This window comes from Phlebotomus papatasi, chromosome 1, assembly GCF_024763615.1.
Source record: "Phlebotomus papatasi isolate M1 chromosome 1, Ppap_2.1, whole genome shotgun sequence".
Taxonomy (NCBI): domain Eukaryota; kingdom Metazoa; phylum Arthropoda; class Insecta; order Diptera; family Psychodidae; genus Phlebotomus; species Phlebotomus papatasi.
In genome coordinates, this window is record NC_077222.1 from 49,809,199 (window position 1) to 49,836,515 (window position 27,317).

A 27,317-nucleotide genomic window follows, 5' to 3' on the forward strand; every position below is an offset into this window, starting at 1 on the left:
CAATGCCCTTAGGTGCTTGCTTAACACACTTAGGACTTAAGCCGAGACGGTTTAATAGAAAATGATAGAAATGTTGTTTAACCATTATTTCTAATATAATTACGCTAAGCCGTCTCTCGGCTAATCCTTAAGTCTGTCAAGGCCCTTAGCCTGTGACCTGTGACCTGTGAGTTACCCCTCCGGGTGAGGTATCGTAGAAAGGATTAGTATTGAGAGAGTTAATTAATGTAGGATCATCGTGGGGAATAGATCGTTAGGAAGAATCAAGGGAAGAACATCGAGGGTTCAGGAGAAACCTCTAACGGCCAAGGCGCTCATCCACGTGATTGCTTTAAGGGTTCCGCTCTTACGGATTCCCTATCTGATCTAACAATATAAAATTTTCGAATAATAAATTAAAACAAATATACCTGTGGCAATATTCAAGAAAAACTAGCTGAACTTATTTATCTTCAATATAAAACATAAACGTTTAGCATATGTGTATGAAAAAGAAATATATACTGCTTCAAACCGCTCCAACCTCCTCTATAAATGCTCAAATCGGGCATTAAAAGCTTATTCTTATCACCAAATCTAAAATATTAATATCACGAATTTTACACAAGACAAAATGTTCCTGAACACGTATTATTTTTATAAATTTATAAAAAGTTCTAAAATATAAATTAAAAGTTCTTTATAAATAAAAGTTCTAAAATTTGCAAACCTTTTTTTTGCAAAATTTCAGAAAAGTAATTTTAATTTAAAAAAAACGAATGAACATCGTGACAACGCTTTTCTAAAGACTTTAGAATTCCAAAGTCTGCCTAATTACGGGGTGAAGAGACAATTATATTACTGCAAATGCATAGAGGTGTGCGAGGGTGGAGTGAAGTTTCACGAATACATGATTTTCGAAAATTGATACTTTTGGAATAATAATTGAATATTCAGAAATTGTGATGTATATTGTAAGATACAATTCATATTCTTTTACTAAATAAACTTTGAAAACAGTGTGAAATTTCTCAATAGTTTAAAATCGAACAAATAAAAGGAAGTCTCATTTTAGATGTGTTCTTATAAATAGATCTAGGCTGAATAATTCAAATGCTTAGAAATTATTTTTCACTTTATGTTGTTATGCTTTCTGTACAACATCGAGTCTACTAAATAAAATGCAAATTTGCAATTTTTTGCAAAAAACGTGCACATGTACGATCCTGAAATATACAATCAATTAAGGGATTTTTCATCGTTATCATCTCGAAGATGAGAATCAACATTAAGACGGCGATGGACGCATCGATGATGGGATAAAGAAAGAGATGGTAATGAAATTCAATTCAATTCAAAATTTTCAATAATCAATTTGAAAAACATTCGGAAATCAAATTAATTGGATTAAGTAAAGAACTCGCTTTAAGATGCAAAGGTCCCAAGCTCCAAGTTCGAACCTTAAGGTGATTAAAAATTTTCTGGGATTGAAGGTGCTAGGATCTATAATCGAATGAATTTGACTGCATAATTCCACAAAAAATATTGTCTAGAAGTTATCGTTTACGAGAAGATGGTATAATTGTTCTATTTTGTATTGCGACTTAACAATATGAGTAGTATAGGCTTAAGTTTAATGGTAATATGCCTATGGTGTACGCTAATAGCATAGTTAAACTGTATAATATCGCATAAAGTACAATTATTTATAGTATTTGGTTTTGATTTTGGACAAAATTCACTGAAATTTCAATAGAAAGGAAATCTTAGAAAATTATCAAATTTTTCCTTACAAGATGAATTTCTGCAAATGATCCTAGTTTGGTGAGACCCATTATTAGTAAATCTGCAATCAAGATTTTGTAGTACTGTGTATGAGATCACTATTGATCACTGGATGAATACACTATCGTCACTTTTGAATATTCATTGAAGACAAAATAAAACTAAACAGCATGAGGAATGCGCTACTCCGATCATTGATCTCTTGGCTGACTGTTCCTCCAAATGCCGACACTATTTGTGTGCTACACTCATACTTGGCAATATAGTGAGATGGCTACACAGTAGATCCGCGAGGAGGAGAAAAAGAACCAAGAAGTTGGAGATGAAGCCACGTCGTTTTTCAACATTCTACTAACTCCCCCTCTTCCTGCCATTTGCTCCAGCATCAAAACCAATTTCACGTTATAATGCTAAAGGAGAGAATTTTTCACTTATTTACTGCTACACTTTTTGTTACTCTATTTCTAATGTTCCTCTCAGCAACTCGGGTTCAAACAACCACATTATCTCGAAATTGTTAATGAAGCTGGAATGTGGCGTCTTAAGGGATTGCTCAAACATGATCACCGCATTTGGCCGGCGGCAAATATTGCCTGTAAATCTCTTTCATTTTAACAGTGCGAGTTTCCTTCTTTGGGGGGCCTCCTTTCCTTTGATCTACATAACTAAAGAAGAAGCAGCAACAACAAAAAAAGATAAAAATAAGAGTATCTACATAGCCAATTTGAACATTAGAGACGTGATCACAGAATTTACTTTATGCCATTCTTATTCACATAAGCTCCAGCACTTCTCGTCTCGCAGCCACTAAAAATCTTATGTGTGGAAAACAAACTATTCCCAATTTGCATAACATCACCATTTGTCGACGTGCTACATAGTGCACGATCGCGATCATAAGACTATACTTTGGGATCACTCCCTTCTGTACTATTTAATTATCACATCCACGTAAAATACATATAACACAGAAGCCAGAAACTCTGAAACATACTCTTCAACCACAGAGGAGAGTGTTGGAGAATTTTTATGAATGAAATTATATTCCGGAAGTTTAATTAAATTGATATCAAATGGTTTTATGTCTGAATAGTGGCGTACAAAGTTTAATCGAAAACTTGTATGTATAGCAACAATGTTATATTTTTTGCAGTGAAATGGCATCCTAAACACTAAACTCTAGAGATCTAATTTTTTGTGCATTCTACATCAGAGTGTAATATATGTGAAACATTACCGATTTTTCGTCATCTTTTTTTTCTGTTTTCTTATAATTTTTCACTTAATCTTTTTCAGTTGATGTAATCCAAGATGGTTTTCGGCTACAAAGCTCGATTCAGCAAGAAATTTGTGAAATTTCCTGTGTCACTCTTTTTGTCTGATTTTTTTTCTTCTTGTTCTTCTCCTCGAAATGTGAATCCAGTCAAAAAATTCTTCTTCACAAACACCACCGAATATCAGGGAACAGGAAATACCAGAAGAGGAAGTAGAGAACTTTTTAGCAGGACTATTCACTATTTCACATGTAATCGATTGTTACCACTCATAACTTCTAAATACTTTGCAACTTTGCCGGTTTCTTTTTTTTTTATTCTGTGTCCCAAGGATTTCTCGAAAAATAAATCGCAATGTAAAAATCCTGGGATAAAAATCAACTAAATGGAACAAAAATGAGTAATAACACTAAATAAATTGTCATTTTCTTTCAAATTATCTGTCCAGTGTCCTAATCTTTTTTTGTTATTTCAGAATTTTCTTTTTCGAGCAACAAAGTGAAAAAAGTCACCACGATCGTTAGTGGAACAAAAAAAATGATCCAAAAAAGAAATTACTGGTGGACAATATAACAATCACCCGGGAATGGAAGTGAGAAATTGTGAAGTAAAACGGTGCGAAATAAAATCGCGAACTGTACAAACCAAACTAAACCATAATCTGTATTTTGCAGCCTTGACTACCCAAAAACTTTACACATACACTGCACATAGTCACGTCTACACCGCAAAATGCATCCAATGCAAACATTTACCATTAAAAATTTCAAGCCATACATGCACATCAATTACTTGTGCATTTGGCGGAAAGACCAAGAATTTGCGATGTATATATGCATCTGAGGAAGTTTGCAAAGGACCGACGAGTGCCAAAAGTGCAAGAGTATTGAAATATAGTGTATTCGGTTCAAGATAGCCCCTCTGGGAGACCCCCCCCCCACTGCTGTAACGTTCTATCGCAAAAATACATTCGCAACGACTCAAGAACTTAAGAACCTTTTCCCCCCAGAATTCTCCACACACAGATCCAACGATCGTCACTACCATTCAACACTGAATTTAAGTGCATCCGATCGTACACACCGTAAATGCAGACGAATCAACACCGCTACATACATAAAATTCCATCCATATCATGAGGAATTTCTGCTACTCATTCTCGCGATGAACGCATGTATTGCAGCAAATTTACTATAGTTGCAGAACACTATGGTTATGCACTGAGAGTCTTCACCTCTTCCGACCTAATGAAATATCGTGTATAATGATTGAATAGAAATTTCCTCCTCACAGTTAGACCTCTCTCTCTTTCATCCACCCAAAAATGGTCTCTTCTTCCATCTCGAAAAATTTCGGCGCCAAGATGAAATGCACCCGGGACATGCGGTGAAAAAACTGCCAAAAACGCATCCCTGAGCGCTTAAGACTTGCATATGTATGGGGTTGATCGGGTATTTTGCATGAGGGGAAATCCTTTCGTGTGATACGGCAAAGGACCTAAGGTGGTTCTCTTTTTTGGACAAAGCTGGTTTTGCAATTTTCCCAATAGAAGATTTATAATGTTCTCTTATACAAAGAAAAAAAATGTTTGCATTAACCCTTTAATGACTACATTATAAAGACTTTAACTATCCAAGATGATACCCTTTTCTGATATTTAGAATCTAAGAATTTCAATATTAAGTATTTATCCTTAGAGTACGCATACTAAAATTCGTCCAGCTTTAAATTTCGGCCACTTTGAGTTTGTAACTTCGGCCAAGCAAATAAATTGATTAAAATAAATGATAAATTGATAAAAAAAATTGATTAAAAAATTATGGATTTAATCTTCGAATAGTCAATAATTCTTTTTTTTTTCTTTAAATATTTATTCGATTTAGAATGTATTAACACAAAAATTGTAAAATTTTGGGTACAATTTGAATTAAAATTGTATTAGAGAAACTTCAGTGTGGAATGAGCCTTACAAAAAATGTTATAGATCGATTGAGTTACTAGCAGTCTTGTGGTTTGTGGTGAAGTGCGAATGATTTTCCATCAAGATTTTCCATTAAAATTGATTAGTGTTCATTAAAGTTTGTTTTTGTTTATGTTAATAGTGAGTCGGTCTTTATATTCCAAGTGAAATTTCCCAGCTAGATCATGTAATTTGTGTAAAAGAAATAGAAGTTTTTGGAGCGTTTTCCCAGTGAGATAATGTTTAATATTTCGACCTCATCTTTTGTTTCCCTAAAATTCTTTATTCTTAGTTCATTTACAATTTCTGGGTAGCAAAATATCCAAAGAAAGAAAAAGCATAGTTTCTATGAAAAGATGACCTGGAAAAATTAAGACAGGGCAAATTTGCACACAAATTTGGGATACCAATGTCAACTCTTCAGGATAAACTACACGGAAGATCTTAGAGCTAGTGGATCATAAACTAAATATTATATACTTGTTCCGTAAGTCGTTTTAAAATTTTCCATCCGTTCTGTAACACAAGGTGGTCACAAATAAGGTGACGGAAATTCTAATCAATGTGGCCGAAATACTACTCAAAGAAATTACTGATATTTTATTCATTTTTCAATATTTTAGAAACTGATTTAAAGAAAAACGAAGATGATACTCTTCAAGATTCCAAACAACACTCCTGATAAAGAATTAACAAGAAATTTTAATATGTGTTAAAAACACATATTTCATTTCAAAAGCTTAGGATATTAGTGTTTGTTTGCAACTATGCCGAAATTAGACACACTTACACAAGGTATTTTCTGTATTTGATATATTTTCATTGGAGAAATTAGAATGGTTCCACCATCTGAGGGCCTAGTTTGTCAATTTTTCAATCAATCATCTCGACGGTTGCATTCCATACTATTTTAAGTCAACTTAGAATTATATTACTCCGAGAGATATGTTGTTCCTCCGACCGAGATCTACAACTTGTGAAAATTTGGTGGTCATCCGACGTTCGGGTAACGATATTCAATTTTTTCGAAAAAAATACACGGGCAGCATAGGAAATCGCTAACTTCAAATTGCTCTCCTGAAATGTTGTCATTCTGAGATAGAATAGTATAGAATGGAACCGTCGATCCAATATGCACATCGTTTAGTTGGCCCTTGTCTCGAGCTAAAGTTTTTTAATATCACCAGAAATTTTCTGGCATTGAAGACCTTTTGGATTTAGTGCACTTAATTCTACAGGGCATAGCACAAACAAACCCATCTCTGCATGAATATTAAAATCTTTTGTAACAAGACAAAAGACTTTTTAAATATATTTAAGAGAATTTTTGATTTAGATGTGAAAATCTATTTCATGAGATATTGTACCTTAAAATATTTTATTTAGATAAATTTTTGATTTAAAAGTTTTTATTTTAATAATAAGGTAAATTTACTAAAAGTCAGACTATGACAGGCGACTTCAGCACCCAAACAAATATGAAGATGAGCTGTTTTTTAAGTGTCCGCCTTTCCAAATTTTAGCCTAAATTAAATAATGTTGAGTATTTATTGTATATAAATTTTAAAAAAAAATCATAAAATTTTGTGCCCTACTTTTAAGATATTTACCGTGGTTGCAGGTGACTTTGAAATCCGGGGGTGACTGCCTCCTACCAGTTCGTTATTTTTTTTTCAATTCTAACATTTAAAGATGGTCTTCACCGCTAAATTTTTTCAGAAACTTATTTTCAATAGTAAAAACCTATTACATTTTCTTTTACATTGGCCAAAATGATAACTTCCTTAAAATAAAAACATTTTCTTTACACCGTATCATCCTTAAAGGGTTAATAAGTATCACAACTACTACGACTGAATTTTTCTCTCTTGTTTTCAAAGATTCAAAAATGCAAATGTTGTAATTTCGAGAGCTCTTTAATAATTGTATGAAAATTTTTCCTTGAATCATTAATCCCTTTTCTTTATGTTTTTCTTACAAAAGAAAATCTTATATAATTTAAGAGAGTGTGAAAAAACTAACATCAGAATACGACAAATAACCTCTTTGTCGTTTAACTTTTTATCAGAAAATATAATTTTTGTAATAACAACCAAAATTTTATTAACAAGCTTTTAGAATTGAATGATTTTTGTTAAAATGACAAATGTTTTGACACACTATAACAAATCTGTTATTAATGACACAAAACAATGAAACAGTCACTAGTGTATTTTAAAGTTTGTCAAAACATTAATAAGTTGATCCAATTGATTTCATGTTGAAAAATATTTCTAAAACTTTTGTCGTTTTAATAAAGGAATTTTTATTATTCTTTATTGCAAAATTTTTCTTTCCGCTGATTTTGTGCATCATCTTTATGATTGTCTAAGATGAAATTTTAAAAGGTTTTCTATAAAATAAAATCTATCTTGAGATTTATTCTCAACGCATTTCCTGGATGTTACTAATGCCAAATCTTTGGGCACATTAAACAAGCATGCTCAACACTCTTGTTTTCAATCATTTCTTGGACAGATTGCCCCCAAAATTTGTTCTGTTCAATGGTATGTCTTTTTACCAAACTTCACCTTATTACGGAGCCATTCTTCATTCTGGTTGTTACAATATGTCCAAGTGTTATATAGCGCAGTGGATATTGCCGAAAAAAAGAAGAGAGGAGAAGAAAGGGTTCTGTGAATACAATGTATCAATGAGAGATAATTAAATTCATGAATACCTTGAATGTTTTCCTTCTTGCCTTGCATCACTATAGCTATATATGCTAGTCGGTATTTTGCAGGGCTTTGAGCAACATCATTCCAAACTATGGGCAATGTCATATACAAGATTGAAGTGAATGTGGCAAGTATGAGCTATAAAACAAGCCAGGGATTGACAGGATTCCAAATATATAATACCCATCCACCACTACCCGTGGGTCCTGAAATTCCCTTTTTCACCTTCTACGATGCCTTCACACAAACCTAATTTTCATTGTGGTCCTTTTCTCATTGCATGGAAAATCGTATTTGCGGGCAAAGGAACAAAATTTTTGCAGTATATTGTGAGACAGAGAAGGAAACAGGAATACCAAAATGTATGGTTAAATTTTGGACGTACTTCTCAGCTGAACCCATATAATTCGGCACTTGGAGGATGCGGAAGACTTTTTCGAGTGTGCACATTGTCATATTCAGCGGTGGATGACAAAGAACAACAAAAAAAAACAAGCAAAACGTTAAACAAGAAATCAAAGAATACTCCCTACAGGGAAGTGAATATAAACCATTTGGAAATCCCTCCTTAATCTCCATTACCCGAATTTGCATTCAAGTCCCGAATATACCTAGGAAGGACCATCAATTTATTTATATGTTAAATGCTAAGTGTGTTCAAGTTGGAACTTTACTTTTGGTAAGAGGATATGCGATAGAAGTTTTTCTTTAATAAAACTAATAGCGTTCATATTTCGTTAATGATGATTTTTCTACTGCCTGCTAAGTAATATAATAATACGGCAAAAATTAGATCGTTTGACTTGCTTGCTGCTCGCAGCAAGTTCTCTGCATGACCAACCAACCGTGCGTCCACCCAAAATGCGCAAAGAACTGACAAAAGTCTCTCCATATCCAAAATGTGGCCAGAAGTCCAAAATATATTTCAGGGGCAATGCACTTTTTCCACCTAATAAAAAATTCAAATTCACCGTTCGTCTATCTTCTCACTCTCCAAAATGTTCTTTTCCATAGTTCTCTCTCATTCTTTTTCATACGCCAAAAAATTTCTTTAACACTACCTCATGTTTTTGCTTCTTACCCACCCATGAACCACACTAAAAACCTTCCTTTTTTATTCTGCAAACTTCTCAAGCCAATGGACACTCAAAATAGAACCATAAAATTGCTTAAAATTGCAAATTTGCCACAAAATATACGAGAATCTTTCTATTATGAGCCTAATAGATATTGCCATCAACCGTATAATATGCTAGGAGATGAGATTAGCATTAATTGCAATTCTTCAGAATTATAGATTTCACTTAAAATAGATGTTTTTCTTGTTTTCTGCCAAAATTGGGATTCATTGACAGAATTCTGTGGAAATTTATACGATTTTTTTTTTTCAAGATTGTAATAAACGATTATTTTAGTATTTAAAATTCATAATAAATATGATATCAGACCATAAGTGAAGATGGAGATAAAGAAACTAAAATCATTTTTTTTTTCGGGAGATACAAATAAAGTTCTAAGTTTAACCCTTTAAGGACGATTGGAACACCGGTGTCCCATAAAGAAATTAATTTTTCCTGACTACCTAAAGTTATTTTTTTCTTATGTCTGTACATAATTGTAAAGTATAAGGTTGAGGGAATCTAGAATATTTTTGGCAAGTCTCTAGCTATTTGCTCTGCAGAAATTATTTAAGTTCAAAAATGGCGAATTTTTAAATTCTTAAATTCATAATTGATAAGCGAGAGTCTACTGTATATGAGATTATACTCTTAAAACTATTTTGGAGTTCTTTTTTTTATTGATTTATGGATCGGTTCAAATCGTTTGAGGACCGGTAGACGGTAAATGATGCAAAAATACTTTTGAGCTATATCAACTAAGTTACGAGTTCGAGCATTTCGCAAAGCCTGGGACCCTTTACCACCCAGTTTTTAATTTTAATTGCTATTCCTAAGCTTCACATTTTCTGAAAAATTCGTAGAATAGCCCTATAGTTTCCTAGTTTCTTTAAACACAAATTAAAAATAGACGCAAAACTATAATTTTGGTAATGCGAATTGTGTGCAAATGTAATGATTAGACAGAAAATCAGAATAAATCAAAGCTAAATTTTCATTTTCTGCTAGAGGAAAATGGGGAAAATCTAAAGATTTCCTGGAATTTTATGATGTGGAATTACGAACCTTAAGGATTTTTTGGACATAATAGAATCGATTTGGTTTGTGTGATACTAATCAGAAAAAAATAACAAAACTTGGTTATAAATTTGTATGTGAAGCTTCTAAAGCTAAATTTAAATAGTATATTGAAATTTCTTGTTTAATCAATGGGCACTCAATGGGTCTAGTGGTAGAGCACTCGCTCTATGATGCAAGTGTTCCGGGTTCGAATCCCCTTTAGGTCACCAGGAATTTTTCAATCAACAATTACAATCAACCAGCCAAATGAAGCCCCTTAAGTCGTAATCTTAAAACTGTGCATTTATTATGATTTAATGTATTTTTCCATTGATACGAATATTTAAATGATTTAAGTTCAATATGTTCAATTTTTCCATAGGGATTATGTTGCTTTCGAAGCTTAAGAAAAACAGGTGTTCTCCTAGTTTATATTAAAAATAATAAAATATATATGTCGCTGAACGTTTGATCAAAGCTCTATATTAAAAATTTATTTGTTTATGGTGCTCGCACTCTTTTTCAATTTAGTGAAATTCAAATAAGTGAAATTTGACTTCTTGCATTTTTAAACAGAAATCAGGAATAATTCTATATCTGTTAAACTAAAATCGAAATTTCAATTTCAACTTCAAGAAAGAGATAATTATGTCTAATTTTTGTTTGTAAAACTTAAAGGTAAAATTACAATTAAAAGGTTAAATTACAATTTTAAAAGGTGTGGCAGAGCATTATTAAATTTTTCTTCAAAAATTTCGAAAATTTATATTTTTGGATTATAGGATCTTAATTTTCTAAAGATCATTTAAGAGAGAAAAACATTCTTCCAGTTGTCAGAATAATTAATAATTTACCTGAGATAAAAAAAAAACTAAATATTTTGTGTTAGCAAGTGAGTACGAGGGGCAATAAACCTATTGTACCTTTTGTAAATTTTTATATTACGATCTATGAAATAATTTTGATGTAAGAAATGTTCAAATAATTACCTTACGGCGAATTAGTATATGGTTTTGGCCCCTAGAAGTCTCTATTTTTCACGGAATACGAAATTAGTGAAATTCTGTTTGAAAACAAAATAGAACAACTTTCGTTTAAATCGAATAAGTGGAAATAAAGCATTTAAGCATTTATGGCTTCGTAAGGTGTGAAATTTTTGTAAGACTAAAACGAATTATTGTATAAAGATATTTTGAAGCAATATTAATCTATATATTTATCTAGGATATCTTTCGAGAATTTTAGTGAATCTTACTAAAAATATGCATTTTAACCAATTATGGTTGTTTCAGCAATTTTCACCACTTGTTTTAGAATAAATTTTCAATAATTAAGAAACGTAATAACACTTCAGAATAGTAGACTAAAAGATATATTATGAGTGTTGCAGTATACCATTTGCTCTTAAATGCCTTAAATTTAGTTGTTTTATCTTGTGGCCAAAAAGTGCTTTCATGGTGAAAAGGGTTGACTCTATTTATATTAAGAAAACATAAATGATAGTTTTTCTATTTTATTGTCCAATAAACAATGTATTTCTAACTGAGCCAGCCAGGACTTATCTAAGGAACTTTTCAACTTTATTTGTCCCATAGAATACCTTGCGATGTATAATGCTAGATTGATTTTACCATATTGAACAATTCGAAAATCCTGAATTGTTGTTGTTTTCTCAATGAGTTTTACGATCATTCCATGCTCCCGAAGCTTCAAAAATCTAATTGAGCCTCTAACAAAAGAGTCCTACATTTTTTTCCAATTTCTTATAGTTTCCTTTATTCAAACTTGAAAAATTAATTGTTAAGACACTAAATAATTATTGACATTACACTAAAATTTTGTTATTTTTGAAATACTCGAAATGAATTTCAGTTTATGACTATAAATGAAAGTGATTCTATTTTTTTGTCCCAGCAGAACATCACTATTGACGCATTCTGAGTCAAAATACAGACCTCTTGCGGCCAGTACTGTACTACTTCGACGTAAGGCAATTACTTTAAGATATCTAAATTAAAATTTTTTAAACATACTAGAAAAAAGTTCTCAAAAGGTAAAAAACTCAAGTTTTCAGGAGTGATTCTATTTTATTGAGCGCCACTCTATATAATTAATTCATCTATACATAAACTTCTGAAAAACTGAAATGATTGACCTCACAAATGGAATTTTGAAAGAAAAGAAATTGTGACTGATCGAATGCAACTAGAGGAATTTTCTAAAGGCTCTGTTTTACATTTGCATTCCTATTGACTTGATGCTTTTGGTCTTGGCAAGTTTCTATCAGTTGAAAATTTGATTTCTTAAAATTTTAATACCCATATGATTTCTTAAAATATAATTGTTGATTTAATTTTTACTGGCCAAATTTAGCAATCTAAACTGCTGTATAATGCCCAGCGTACAATAATTTTTGTTTGTGAACATGTTTTTAAAATTTCCTATAAGAGTGAGCGAGATGACTGTATTGAGATCTCACTCACTCTAATTTAAATGTCAAAAACATGTTTAAAAAACAGAAGTATTGTGCTCTGGGCATAATACTGAGCTAAAAATATTTATCATTATCAGTAGTCCATGCAAAGTGTTCCTGAAGTGGAATTCTATAACACGGCAATACCACATGACAAATTTCGTTCGAATCTCAGGAGAGCTTTTCGAAAAAGTGATTCTGCAATCGTGACATTGCCATGTGACATTGTCAGAAGTCACATTTGAGATTTTTGGTAATTCAAATGATAATGAATTTCACAGAACAAATCAACCAAGACAGACTACATTTGGAAAATAACATTAAGTAAAGATATTTCATTAAAAATTTTTAGAATTGAATTTTCGAACTCATGTGATATACCAAAAAGGCTCGATTGGCATTGCGAGGTTTCGAATTCACATGTGACAATGCCATTAAAATTACAAAATTCCCCTATTGGACGATTTCGTTTAACATACTGACTATTCCGAAATTTCAATTTAAAATTTTACCACCACGAATTAACTATTTCTTTTGGTATCTCAATATACATAAATGTCATAAGAAATTTTCTGTGCATTGAATAGTGTTTTTCTTAACAATTATAATATGAGTTAACTAAATGAGATGAGAAATTAAAGAAATGCAGGCTTCTAACTATCAGTCTGTATACACCAAAATTATATTATGAAAGGTCAATTAGAGGTCCATGATCGTGCTACAAATTGCCTCTTCTACCCCGGCTGAGTAAATTTGGATAGAAGAAAAGATGTGGAAACTCTTGACATTCAATCAATTGATTCTTTAAAAGAGGAAATGAAGATCCAGCCCATCCAGGCAAATATATAACTTTCAGTGTGTGCTTTCTGTCGTCTATACTCTCAAAAATGCCGTTCTGGAGGATCCTCTCTGGCTTACCAATAATGGCCTAAACTATGACTACAGAAATGTGCGAAGAATTTTTTGGCGGTTTATGTATATATGTATACACATATATATATTATATACATATGTATTTATATGTATATAATATATGTGCTATATATATACATATATACATAATATTGCAAGCTCTCTCTCGCTCTTGTTCTTGTCCAAAAATCTCTGATGCTCTCCTTCGAGCGTACTATTTGAGATATATCCCTTATAATTCACTCTGCACACATGTGTAGTGTCGTACAAAAGCCAACATAAATCTTGATTGACATTTGGGCAATTCTTTACAAATTTTTACACACGTACTCATGCAACATTCTTCATACAATCAACGTGCCATAAGAGACCTCATAACAAGATCTATTCACGCATATTTCTCGCTTCAATTGCATACAAAATGTGGTATAACTCTCTCAACTACATAGTCCTTTGCAGGTTTCATTCTTTATGCCTCCGGATAAATTACTACAAGATTTTTATAGGTCGGAAAACTTGAAGGAATTGAAGAGAGTGATTCATTTGTAAATAATGTCAGGAAGATACTCCATCAAAATACCAATTCATAGAATTGAATGAGGCATAAATTCTTACAAAATATACCAATTAATCGATGGAATTATTTAGGAAGTCCATCCAATTCCCCAAGGAAGGGATGCATTATTTAAAACAAATTGCCAAAAAAAAACTCGGACCATGTGCCTGTATTCCCAGGAAGGTAGATAATAATGCTTTATATACACAAACACATGAGCATTGTGGAGTGCATGCAGAATTTTTGGGCAAGAAGGAAGCCATATGGTAGCAATGGGACTAAATAAAGTATGTAAGTCAAACATAAAACGTCTATGAAGTTCTAAAAACCAATTTAAAAAGACCCATTTATAAGCTGTTTCTCCAAGAACCAAGGGGATATTCTAAGACCTCAAAGAACGGTGAACGTATAAGGAATAGGAAGAATTATAAGATCGAAACTGAAGAGCATAAGAGATACAGAAAGAAAAGGGAAGGTGTTTTGCTGAAAAATTACAACTAACAAGAAAAAAAAACCAAAAGTTTCACAGGAAATACTACTGATAATTCCTCTGAAATAATCATCTCATGTTTCCCAGTGATGATTTCTCTCCATGACTCCAGCAACAGATATGATTTCATTCCACAGTGCTCCGAATTAATTATGAGTCATTGCGTTTGCCCCTCCATGCCCTAATGCCACGATATATTATAGTATATGAGACTGATTCATATATTACTTCAAGAGAGCATCATTGAATTAAATTGTGAAATTTCATTGAATGAGAAAGTAATTATGCGAAATTGAATCATATACCAATAGACCATCGTACGCACAGTCTAGACACAAACCCCATACGGCAAACATACTACCTCTAAGCATGATGCCTAAACACTCATCTCTAAAATAACTCACAGCCAGAGGCCTTTATTTCATTCATAGATGGAGCAAGTGATTACTACCTGGAATGGTTACACCTCAAAAATTCACATTTTAATCATTATCACATTTAAATTCCATGCATTGTCTCTCACAGTCAATGCATAATTGGGGACAAATTGCAAATGACATACACCCCTTCACTTTCATGCCTAAATACCATGTTTTTGAGGAAATTCTCCACATAAAGCCCTGCAGGTTTGGCAGAAAGTTATTTAACAATCCCTATTATCGAGTTACTCGTGTGTCTGCACACTAATTTGCAGATAATAAGGAAAATACCAAAATTGCTATATATTTTGCCTTTTTTTTCAAAGTTCTCTCTCTTTAGTCCCAGAAAACGCCTGCACCACATTCCAAAACGGACATAAGGAGGGTGGGACAGAGACAAAAAAGCAGCCCCCAAAAATGCAGAGTGAAAAAGAAGAGGATTTTGGACTTTGTTTTTTTTTTCAATTCCTCACTTCTCATTCCAGAGTCCATCTCAAGAGGTAAATATATATATATAGATAAAAAGACCAAAAAATGTGAATTTCAACGTGTTTAAAGCTTGGTAAGATGTTTTTTGGCGGCAAATTGCAAATGCACATGAATTTCCAGGAAGGACACTGAAAATGGACTAATAAATTTATAGAGGATATACGCAATCCCAACAAAAAAAAAAACAAGAAACAGAGAGGCAAGTCTCAAGAAACCTATTTGGAGGATGGTATGTACAAGAAGTTTTTAATGGGTCTTCCTTAAGCATGTTCCTGTCAAAGTTCAATTAATGGCCAAAAACAGGAGCAAAAAAAGTTTCTAATTGACAATACAATAAATTCCAGAGGTAGGTTTGGTTGGAAATAATTACGGTTTTGGTCTCAGTATTTCAGTAAATTTAGTTAGTAAAAATAAAGTAGGACAATTAAAACGGAAATCATAAATTTTTACTGCTTTAGAATAAGCTGGAATATCGAGAATACCCAAAGAAAATTTAATAAATTGTGAACAAATTGTAGGTTAAGCACTTCTTGATTTTTTGCGGAAAACAAATTCAGTAAAAAAAATTAATTTGACCAGTAAAAAATTAAATACGGTCAATAACATATTAAATTTTGCTCCAAATCAGATAATTAAAATTCTAAATTGAGTACGGTAAAGTGAACTGGTTTTGAATGTGCCAGCCTTTGCACATTTAATTTTTTCTTTTATTTCTCAAAACACTAATAATAAACTATAGTTTATATTATTAAACATTTTCTATTAACTTCGATTCTCCTGCACCAATTTTAAAAATAAAACAGATTTCTTTTAACAAATAAGAGAAAAATTAAAATTGCCAAAAGCTGACACATTTAAAATTTAATTTTTTTACTGTTTTTTTTTTGTAAAGTGTTTTATTCTTTTACTGACTAAACCTCGAATTTACTGACCAAAAATAAGACTAGAAAAAATAAATTTTAGCATGTAGAAAAATTGCTTTTAATTTTCATTAACTTAGAAAACCTGTCTGTTATTTTTTTTTTCAAAATACTTGGAAGCAATCTCCGCAATTTTGAGATAAATATTTTGCATTTAAATCGGTTTAAAAGTGATTCGTATTTTTTGACAAGTCGTTATTTTCAAAAGGTCAAATTTCTTCAATTTTAAAGATAAAAGCGTAAAACGTTTTACATTCTCAAATTAGGAGATCTTGAATTGAAGCGTCAGGCTTAGGGGGAAGTGGGACACCTTTGCAAGTGGGGCGCCTTTGAAATTGGGATTTTTCACCTACGTTTAAGTGGAACAGAACTATATTATAATGTAATTTAGCTTCTCAATCTGTTTGTGCAGCTACTAAATTATATCACGATAAGGCTCAGTTTTATTTAAAAGCAGATGAAAGATCCCAATTTCAAAAGTGCCCCACTTTCAAAGGTACCTCACTTCCCCCTATACGTTTAACACTAAATATTTCATTTAAATCTTTAAAATACCCTCACAGGTTTGGTAAATATCTGTCATAAATCGTTAGATACTTTTAGTTATTAAATCTAAAATTTTAAAACATGAACCAATTAGACTATTTTAGGATCTGTAAAAAAATCTTTTAATATTCTCTGTATTTGAATTTTGATTTTAAAACAATACATTTCTTGTTTTTTTTTTTGTTTTGAGTAAGTTTTCGAAATATTTTAAATTCTTAATTTGGTTTGAGGTCTGAAAACTATAACTTCCAATCGATTGTAAGAATATATTGAGGCTATTTACACCACCGCATTAGATTGGGATTGAACTGTTCTAAAATCGGATTTTGGATAATTAAGTCTTAATCTAAGGCCGCAATCTAAACTATTTTATTGAGATTATTTAGGCTGTCGCATTTGATTCTGACTGAATTGTCCCAAAAACTAATTTTGGGGCAATTCAATCTCAATCCAATGCGGCGGTGTAAATGGCCTCATTGAATTTAGAAAAAAACAGTGCAAACAGGGCTTGGAAGAAGCTGTATGCACTTTTGGTAATTCTTTAAATTCGAGAACAAATATCCATACCAATTTTAAACAGCAAAACAAAGTTGTTTTTGTGTAACAGCAAATTATAAAAAAGATTTACTTTTGAAAAACAATTTTGAATAGTTTGGGATGAAAGTAAGTTTACCATCTCAATCGGAGCGATTAGGCTGATCAAAGTTTGATAAACTGGCCACACCATCTATTTCTTTTTCTTGCAAAAGTTTTAAATTTATATTTACACAACACTTTAATAACATCCCTTATTTCGAAAATAATCACCCGATAAAGTCAGATGAGAGAACTTCAAATTTGGAAATAGGTATTTAGACGCATTTTTAAAATTAGTTTCATCATTGTTCAAGTTTTGGATAACTTGCTCTTTGAACTATTTACATTTTATTTAAGAAACTTCAATAATGTTCAGTTTTAAAACCTTTCCAAAACATACCCGGACTTCACGGTAAGACCATTTTAGAAATATTTCGTAAAAAGTAACCATAACCTTTTCATTTCAAAAACTTTTTAAATAGCCCTCGTAAGCATTCGATTAGTACTTTGCAATAATTTTTTTGGAATTCTCAAATGAAGTAATGTGCAAAATTATTAAACCCAGAGATACTTATATATTGTTTGCTAAAATTTTGAAGTTTCTAGAACAGAAATAGGTAAACTTTAGCTTACTAAAATAAATCAAATATTTTACTTAATTTTAATGAAAGATTTAATAATTGTTTAACATAAAAAATTAAATGGAATTGCATTGTAATATAGTGAAACCGAAAAAAGTAAAAAAAAAAAGAGGAGATTTAGAAGATTTACCGTAAGAAGTCACTCTACATCAAAAATTATTCAGTTCTTAGAAACTAAGTCAAGATCTACGGGTAAATTAAATATGTTATTTAAATTTTGATAATTATTCTGAGTTTTAAAGGTTTTTGAGTATACAATTAAGGGCTAAAATGTTTGAACTCTAACTTTTAGATATAAACTGAAACTAACCACCTTAACTCCTCTCAATTAGTGCTTTTTCTTATTAGGTAATAATATTCCTAATAGAAGCATTATTTTGCAAAATATGTTTTTAAGATCAAAATGGATATAGGGAAGACCGGGGTAGATTAGCCAGCAAATGATATTTTTGTTTGCCTATAAATTATGAAAAATATGTTTCAATTAAACTGATAAATATTTAAACGAATAGGCAGGGAGTTAATTACTCTGAAAGGATAGCAGTTTGCTTAATATTCTTCCTAAGGAAAACTGTAACACCTCACTATCTAATGCTATGCGTGGCTAATTCTGCCCCGGTCTCCCCTACATAAATTTCCCTAGTGTGTAGAGACCATAAAGGATTAGCCCAAACTATCATATATATTGAGATTTTAGGATAAGAGATTAGACATTCATTAATTTTCTTTACAGTTAAATCATACGGGATAGATATTCTCAAGGAACAGCCTGAATCTATCAAGTGCTTAAGATGATAAAAGTTGGCAGGAAGTCCTTAGAATTGAAAAAGGAGAGCGTAACAGGACTGATCTGTCTAAGAAGCGTTACATCAATCTAATAAAGTTTTCACTACATATGAATCAGATTGAGATTCTTTTTTTTTAACTTTGGTATTGATTTCTGCATATATAGGCTTATTGCGATAGATATAGAAATATGATGAAATATGGCACATTTTACTTAACATAAAGAATGAACCGACCTTGGCCATCAATTTGCATATTTTAGTCACACTCTTCCAGTACATCAAAATAAGATATTTTTATTGCCTGGCCTAATACGATCCCACAGTTCCAATACTACCATGTCGCGGCGCTTCGAAAAATTCACAGATATCATTGCATTGTCTTTTGGGTAAAGAAGATCTCGCGAAATCGGCATAGATTTCTTGCGGATAGGGATTTCTCACGAAAACAACCGGCTAAGGAATTATATTAAGAAAGACAGCGTCAATTCTTGATTTATTATAGTATCTTTTCCTGGCACGGGGGGTCATTAAAAGAAATATTTAAGGGGAACATTCGAGGTGTTTTTCGCGAATAAAATTTTCACCTTGAACTCCCTCGGAAAAAATTAAAACCTCTCATCACCTGAATCAGCAATTGTTCTATTTGCCTTGGTTTTGGCACGCCAGATAGAGGAATTGGTGATTTAAGTGATGATCTATTAACCGGAACTAGTTTATATTGGTGTGCTTATTTGAACACTTGTACACCCATACGACTACATAGCGCATTTCACCCATTGAAATCCTAGGGGAAAAAAGCTTTTTTTTCGCCATTACAGCAACAGCCAATAATTTGCTATTTATATGCGGAAAAGTACACAAAATTTCATCGATTCTTTGTTGCCAAAATAGTTTTTCTTTATTTGCAGTGGTTGGCCTATGTGTGTGCGTGGGGAATCATTGGCCATTTCGTTGACATGTTGTGTGTTGCGGGAAGAAAGGCCAATTTTCATTTTGGCGGAAAAGTCTTTTGCGTCTTCTTAGTTTCTTTTTTTTTTGTCTTTTTGTGGACACAAAGGAACGCATCTACATATAGGCAAAAGCGGTAAGGGAAACACTCTTTTGGTCATGAGGAGAGTCATTTTTCTCACTTGTCACGTATAAGATGGGGTTAAAGTTGAGCATGCTTGTGTCTCCCTTTGTGAGTAAATACCGTGAATTAGATGTTCAGGTGAATACGAGCCACTACCAAACTATACCCATAGATAATGAAACGTTTATGGGTAAGCTCTGATGGGCAAGAGTTCATGTTGAAGAATTATCGTAGTGTTTGAGGAAATATATTTGGTGAAGTGAAACTAAATAGAACGCCATTTAGTTTCTTAGTGTAAGAGTTCTTGGTATTCTTCTTTTTTTTTCGAAAAAAAAATCTTGTAAGAAAAATATATTTTTTTGAGGAAAGAAATACATATGACAGTTCTCTCATCTCTTTTTATCCCAAATAGTTCATCTAACATCCTCTCCCCTTAAGATTTACCTCTCTATCGCACATCTAATACCCAAAAGAAGACCTATATGTAGTCCCATATATATTCTCAAGACACATTTCGCATAGGAAACTATCTATATACCGAAATTTTTCGTGTTACGGTTGCCGCTGTATTTCACTATAATACCAACATAGATTCCCCATAGATATGTTGGTGGTGCTTCCAGTATGACCGAAAAAAGACGAAAAATTCATTCGGGATATATAATTCTCATGAATCGAATTTCTAAGAAATATTTTGACAACGTATAGCGGCATTTTATGTCTCATGAAATACCGAGCTTTATGTTGTGTACTGAAGCATTTTACTTCTGATGATGGTGTGTTAGTCGTTCTTTTTCATCTCAATTCAACATCCCAAGATGAAAAATAAAAATAAATAGAATAAAAGAGAACTTCTTTTGCCTTTTCCTTGTATATAATTCTTCCATTCCCACAACTATATTAGGCTCATTCTTCTTCCTCCACTCACCTAATCAACACAACAAAATAGGGAGTTTGATGCCAACATGGGAATTCATCCTAATGCTATGTGATTCAAAAAATCCTTGAAAAAAAAAATCAACGTCTTTCCGATTCTTTTCTTCCTTCTTTTTTTTTGTAAATTTCGAAAATAAAATTTTTAAGGGAAATTAGATATCCAATAGGGGCATAATTCAAATGCATTGAGAAATTCAATCAATTTAACTGCGTGACATTTCAGAGACACAAGACAATGAAAATCAGATAAATAGAAATTAAGAAGTTGAGTATATCACCTGTTGTATTGTTCTTGCTGACGATCCGTTGGAGGTTCAAAAATTTGTTCCTGATCCTCCTTTGAGAGCTCCAAATCGGCAAATTGATCCAAATCTGACATTTTGACTTGAGATATTTTCTGTCGTTTTACGCTTCAATAATTTTCGTCAATCTCGTTACAATTATTTTTTTTTTCACTTCAATTTTAAGGGGTATTTCGTAATGTTTAGAGTTAATGCCAGTATAGGTATATCTTTTTGGTAATTTCAGTGTTTGTTTTTGTTTTCTAATTAGAGTCGTATTCACATAAATCCTTAAAATTAGATTTAATTTATCAGTGCCTTAACTTTGCTTCTTTTTAATGCAGTTAAATTGTCAAAACAGTAATTTAGTTGACCGAAAGTAAATTTTGGTCTCAAAACATAAGGGACTCATTAACTATGATTACTAAAGACAGAAAATACTGATTTTGTAACTTTCGCAGTAACATAATAATTTGTCTTTTAGTCACTAATTCTTAACTGTTTAGTCTGAAACTTTTGTCTGTTTTCACAATTGAATTTTCACAATTTTTCTTTTATTTTAATAATTTCACTGTCACTGGGTATTATTTTAAAACAATAAAAAAAACAAACTAAATTTTTGGTCTTGATCAAAAAGTTTACTTTTTAACGTATTGAAGTCTCATGGAAGAAAAAGTCTGCTTAAGTGATGATCTCTTCCTATGATGATAGCCGAAAACGTTGTGAGCGGTAATCTCAATTCCACGTGTATCAAAATGACGACGACCAATTAATTATGAATTCAACAATGAAGTTGTCACTACGTATACATTTGGACTTGAAGTAGTTCTTTCTTGGGTTATTTTTTGTAAGGAGATTCCACAAGTTCTCATCGACTTCTGGTGTCACTGCCTCAACCAATATGATTCGCAACGTGGATCCTTGTGAATGAAAAAGGGAGTCTTTTTTCACGAAAAGTTTCCCTGCTTTCTCTTCGTCGTAGCAACCTCTGAATCTTTCTTTTTTTTTACCGAAACAAGGCACAATGAGTTTTCTCTTAGTTCACATAAGTTACACTTTTCCCTCTTCTAATTTGTCCAACTTCGCTTCAATGAAGTTTGAACGTAGAGTGATACGAGAGTGCCCAAAGTTGAGAACTACAGGTAGTTGCAGGCAATGCCGTACTATCGCAGTATCAAACAAAAAATATATGATACTAATCTTAGGACGCACTGCAAATATTACTGAGTAATAAATTCGTGTGTACCCGCGACAAAATTTTTCGTTTCGTAAATTCTATTTTTCTTTGTTGCGTTATCGACGAAATTTTCTTTTTTTTTCCTTCCTCTCTTTTCAAATGAAATTTCACCAGAACATCAGAACATAGATGTAGTAAAAAAAAATTATATATGTAAACTGAAAAATGCTGCACAAATGGTAACCAAATTGTAAAAATTTGACTTTGGATCTGAATGCGTAGATTTGAAAAAACTGTGAATTTGATTAAATTTTTTTTGTTCTAAAATAAAGATAAAACTAAAATATCGCCGCGGATAGGCAAGCGCGGAGTTGTCCGTTCGGGATTTACACATCGACTAAAGCACAAACGCTAATACTACTTTAGTTGAACCCTCAACTATACTTCTTCTATACCCGAAAACACTTTGTATACCGAAACGCAATACACAAATGCTGTTAGAGATGTCTCGCTTTGTAATGTATTTTTCTGCTCTTTCTCACATTCAACCATCATATAGTTCAAAATATACAAATATTCCCATACTACTTCTCACTTCATATACATTTTCTTCTTTTTTTTCTCGTCTTCTCTCTCATGCATGTATTTTTCTAATCTATACCTTATTTCCTCACTACATACAAAACACCATCTATATTAGTCAAGAACATTTGGTGAATATCTCTCTCGTTTTGCTATATAAAAATTTTTCTCGTCTTATGGAGCCGATATATCCGAAATGTGCTAAAGCTAGAGCGAATATACCATCTCCATCATCCCATGTCTAGGCTCTCACTCAGAATCATTTCTAATTAGCTTACAGCTTAAGTTGAATGGTATGGGATGGAAAAGCATGATAATAGACCTTTTTACATTCAGAATATGCTCTATGCCTGTGGCAGTGAGAGAGAAAAAATGCGATTTTTGCTTTGAACCTATATTGGTTACTATGTTGTTCATTTTTTGACGAATGTCTGTCTCTTTCTCAGTAGAAAAAAAATCGCCATTTCATATTCAACACCAAGTCGACATTTCACTTATCGCACGGGACCCATTCAATATCGCGCGATCATTCCCCACAAATAATCCTGAAATGTCTAGAATTTTTCCATTAACCCACCCATCAATTAAATGGCTGATGACCACGTGGTCCTAAATCTAAGATGTCGGCTAGGTAAACTTCCGCCCCCATATACCCCTTAATCGAATTTACGATTAAAGCTTGCTAAACCAAGAAGGGATAGAGAGTATATTCTAAGCGCGCGCGCATTCTCTAATACTCGGCCCTATTTGTAGATTTTCCTTTTCTCCCTTTTCCCAATGTCAGTTACACGATCAAAGAGCATTCCATATATATCCCAAAAAACCTAGACCTCGAATCTTCAAAAAAGGCCAGAAAGAGAGAGAGAGGAAAAAAAAGTTAAAACTTTCCAGGTGTACGAACTAATTTTGCCTATTCTTATATTCTACATGTGTCCTCCATATCAAGCAGGAAAAAAAGCGATTTTTTTCTCTCTTTGTGAAGGTCTCGCACTGAATGTTTTTTTTTTACTTCACTCCATATATATTGTATTCCACCGCTATATATATTGTAGTTTTATATCCTGTGAGCATTTGGTTAAAAGAAAACGAGCCGAAAAAAAATTTTTAGGCAATAGACGCTTCCATGCCGAATTTTGTCTGACGCCTGGTTCTCCCTTCCCGGGGTTGATCCCTCAACTGGAAATGTCTATTTAGTTTTCAACTATCCAGGATGATTGCGAGAAGGGTACCGTCTGCACCCCGAATCTAGTTCAGATCCAACTAAATATCCAAAATATCCTAAATAAACCATTTCTTTTTGTTTTGTCAAAATGAAACCAACGCATTAGCATTTACGACAGTATCAAAAAGTCTACGCGTCTCTTTTACCTCCTTCAAACTAAAAATATCAAGTTGATTTTAATAACTTCCCATTTGGAAATGAAAGGGGCTAAAAATAGGTTAGAAAAAGCCACGTCTGATGCCACTATTTGGGCGATGAGAATGCGTGAAAAGTAACAACAAAACATGAAGGAAACATCCAACATTCCAGAGATGCCCTTCCGCGATGCTCAAAACGCAATCCCAGAAATAGATCAAGAGCTTAGCATACTGATGGATAAGATATTTCCGATCCAGATTGTCTCGCCAACCCAGTAAAAACCCAAGGAATTTTTTCACAATTCACTCATCAAGAATGTGGAGAAATTTTCACCCACAAAATTATTGCAGCAATCTTTCTCCCAAAAGCATTAATTAACCGGATGAAGATTCCCAAAAAGATCATTTTCCAAGTCATTTTCAATTTTTTTTCTTTATAAATATAGATAGTATTCACTGGAGATTATGATTCTCTCAAGAGCACATGTATATAAGTATAAATAGCCCTTTTCCGGCTATTCTCAAAAATACTAACTTTAAGATTTAAGACGTGTGTCACACGTGGATATAGCTAGAGACTAAAAGTGTCACCATGTGGAGAAGAGGAATAAGTGCATTTTGTATACCTCTATAGTTATTTATTATGTCATCGGGATATCGTTATTTGGGTCCAGTCAACAGCACGGATACAGCTGTTGGTGATTTTGTCACAAGAGAACACCCTCAGACTGTGTCTATCTCTAAAAATAGGCTATCACCGAGGCGGTATTTGCAATTTATTGTCCCAAGAAAAAAAAGCGCGCCCTCTTATTTCCACAATCAACGAAACGATTTACATCAAGTTTAATAGTCAAACCAAACAGCCTAGGTTTATTGAAAGCCAAATTGAAGACATCTCTTCAACAGTTTTCCTCTTTTTTCCCCGGACTTTCTAATTGAGCCCCACTTCTGAGTGCATCCCCAACAACCTCATTCAATTAATAGTTCCCCACAGGACATCCTCTCTGTATTTCCACTAACCACAATATCTAATGCACATTGCGGTTTATCGTTCTATCCCTTATAAAACATATAAAGTTTTGAGAAAATTACAATGTCCTTTGCGTGCATTCACCGCATATTCTTCCCTGGTCAGCAACAATAGTTTTATGTCACCCTCTCACCCTCCCCATTGAACACATTATTTACCCCTTTTTACAAATTGAATATAATGCAATTGTCCAGTGCATTCGCACAGCACTTCAAAACCACTTGATATGTTGGACAATATGTGCATCGCGTGCCCCGCCCTTTGTCTTATACCCAATCATGATGCTCTCACATTTGTAATTATTTCAGCATTATTGCACTACAAGTGCCTCTTCCTCAACCTCCATTCTTAATAATTAATGCTTATGGGGCTTGAGAACTACAATAAAACTATTCAGATCATTTTAAAAACATGTCCTAAGGTTGCATTGGGTTAAAAGGGGAAAAGTTATACAATTTCTCATTCCTTTTCATAAATAAAAATTTTGTATAAAATAAAATTTTACAGGAAATAGAGATTTTAAAATATTTTAAAGATTAAAAGTTAATTAAAACTCAGTCAGAAGATATTTAAAAGAAAAAAAAACATTAAAAAAAGTCTTTTAAAATTAAGCTTTTTGTTCAGTAAAGCTAGAAAGTGTTATAGATATGGAAGCATTAAAAATTTTGAGACAATTCACATTATTTGTCGCTAATTTAAGTTAAAAACTGTAATTTTTGAATAATAGTAAGTTCATTTTCATTAGTTTGATTAATTCATTGATACAATACTGGACTTGGTCCTACTGCACAAAAATCTTAATTTTAAAACACTTTTTAATGTTTTTTTTTTAATATCTTCTGACTTTTAATCAACTTTTAATCAAATAAATAAAATAAATAAATAATTAATTTATTAAATAATAAAAAAAAATAATAAATAAATAAATTCCTTTTCTTAAATTAAAAAAAATATTTAAGAAAAGGAATGAGAAATTGTTCAACTTTTCCCCTTTTAACCATATGCGCCCTTAGGACTTGATCTAAATGGACTTAAATAGCTTAAATATGATTTTGCATTAAAATGTATTAAAGTTTACTGTATAACGTTTGCGATCCATGTCCGGTTTTACATCCCTAAATAAACCAAAATTTTATAATTGTCATTATTAAAAGTCAAAAGTATATACCTTGAGTATGCATATACTAGAATATGAAACATATAGAAATTATAATGTGTAATTAAATGCTTCATTAATTCGTCCCATGTTAATTCGTTAACAAGTTCTTTTTCTAAATTAGAAATACATAAGGCAAAATCCGAATAATGAATTCTGTGTATTAGCTGTTATTCTAAGTAAGTTCAAAGAATTATTTAATAATCTTAGAACTTAAATTAAGCGTAACGTGTAAGCTAAATGCAAATATTTATTTGAAGTGCTTTTTTTATCTCATTTTATCTCGTATTTTATCCATCCATAACAATTTTTAAGAAAATTTTCTTATGCAAATTAAGATATGTTCAAGATAGTTGTAAGATTCAGGATTATGCGGTGGCATGTCTTTCTATCAAGTTTAGAAGTACCTAATTCTCAAATAAGATTTACAAAACCTAGCAATAAGAATATTCTACAGAGTTTGCTGATTTATTATTCTTTGAAATTAAATAGAGATTAAATTGAACAAAATTATATAAAATACATGATTCATACACAAGAGTAACCAATATTGAACAAAAAGTCAGAGAATGAACGAACTGACTATCGGTTCGATTGCAAACTTGTTTTTTAACCGATTAAAAGTAAAACGATAAATCAACGCGAAATTTCATATGAATAATTCCAATTGGAACGGTTTTAGATATTATAGAACCTTTCAAATTAGTCAAATATTCGCCAATATTGCCTTATAAATGCGTATTTTAGTGTGCTTCAACTTTTAGTTTTGAAAAATGATTAGACGCGATAAACAGGAGTTAAATATATATTTAAAAATTCATTTAAAACTTTTCTTTACACTCTCTAAACCTAATTACTCTTTTCGTACAGGGGAAAGTATTCTTCCTTCGAACGTTCATACCTTCGAATGTGATTTTTTTTGATTTTCCTAAGAGATTTACACATAATTATCACATAATTATTAATAATTGATAATAAGCTAACTAATATTTAATAGAAACGTGTAAGTCTTTGAGGAAAAG

The 27,317-nt window shown here is 32.1% G+C and overlaps 1 protein-coding gene across 7 annotated transcripts in view; it reads right to left on the reverse strand.

Annotated features, from left to right (window-relative positions):
- The window catches only part of LOC129804912 (insulin-like growth factor 2 mRNA-binding protein 1), a 90,424-nt gene that overhangs the window by 32,793 nt on the left and 30,314 nt on the right, over nucleotides 1–27,317 (reverse strand). For 2 of the 7 annotated variants that reach the window (XM_055852721.1, XM_055852687.1), the window contains exon 2: nucleotides 20,989–21,911. The exons of 2 other annotated variants lie outside the window; for them this stretch is intronic. In XM_055852721.1, the coding sequence (XP_055708696.1) occupies nucleotides 20,989–21,089 (101 nt within the window). In that variant the 5' untranslated portion in view covers nucleotides 21,090–21,911. Of the gene's footprint in view, nucleotides 1–3,001; nucleotides 9,446–20,988; nucleotides 23,373–27,317 lie in introns of those variants that run through there. 3 more of the 7 variants (XM_055852737.1, XM_055852706.1, XM_055852713.1) reach the window with 2 other exon arrangements.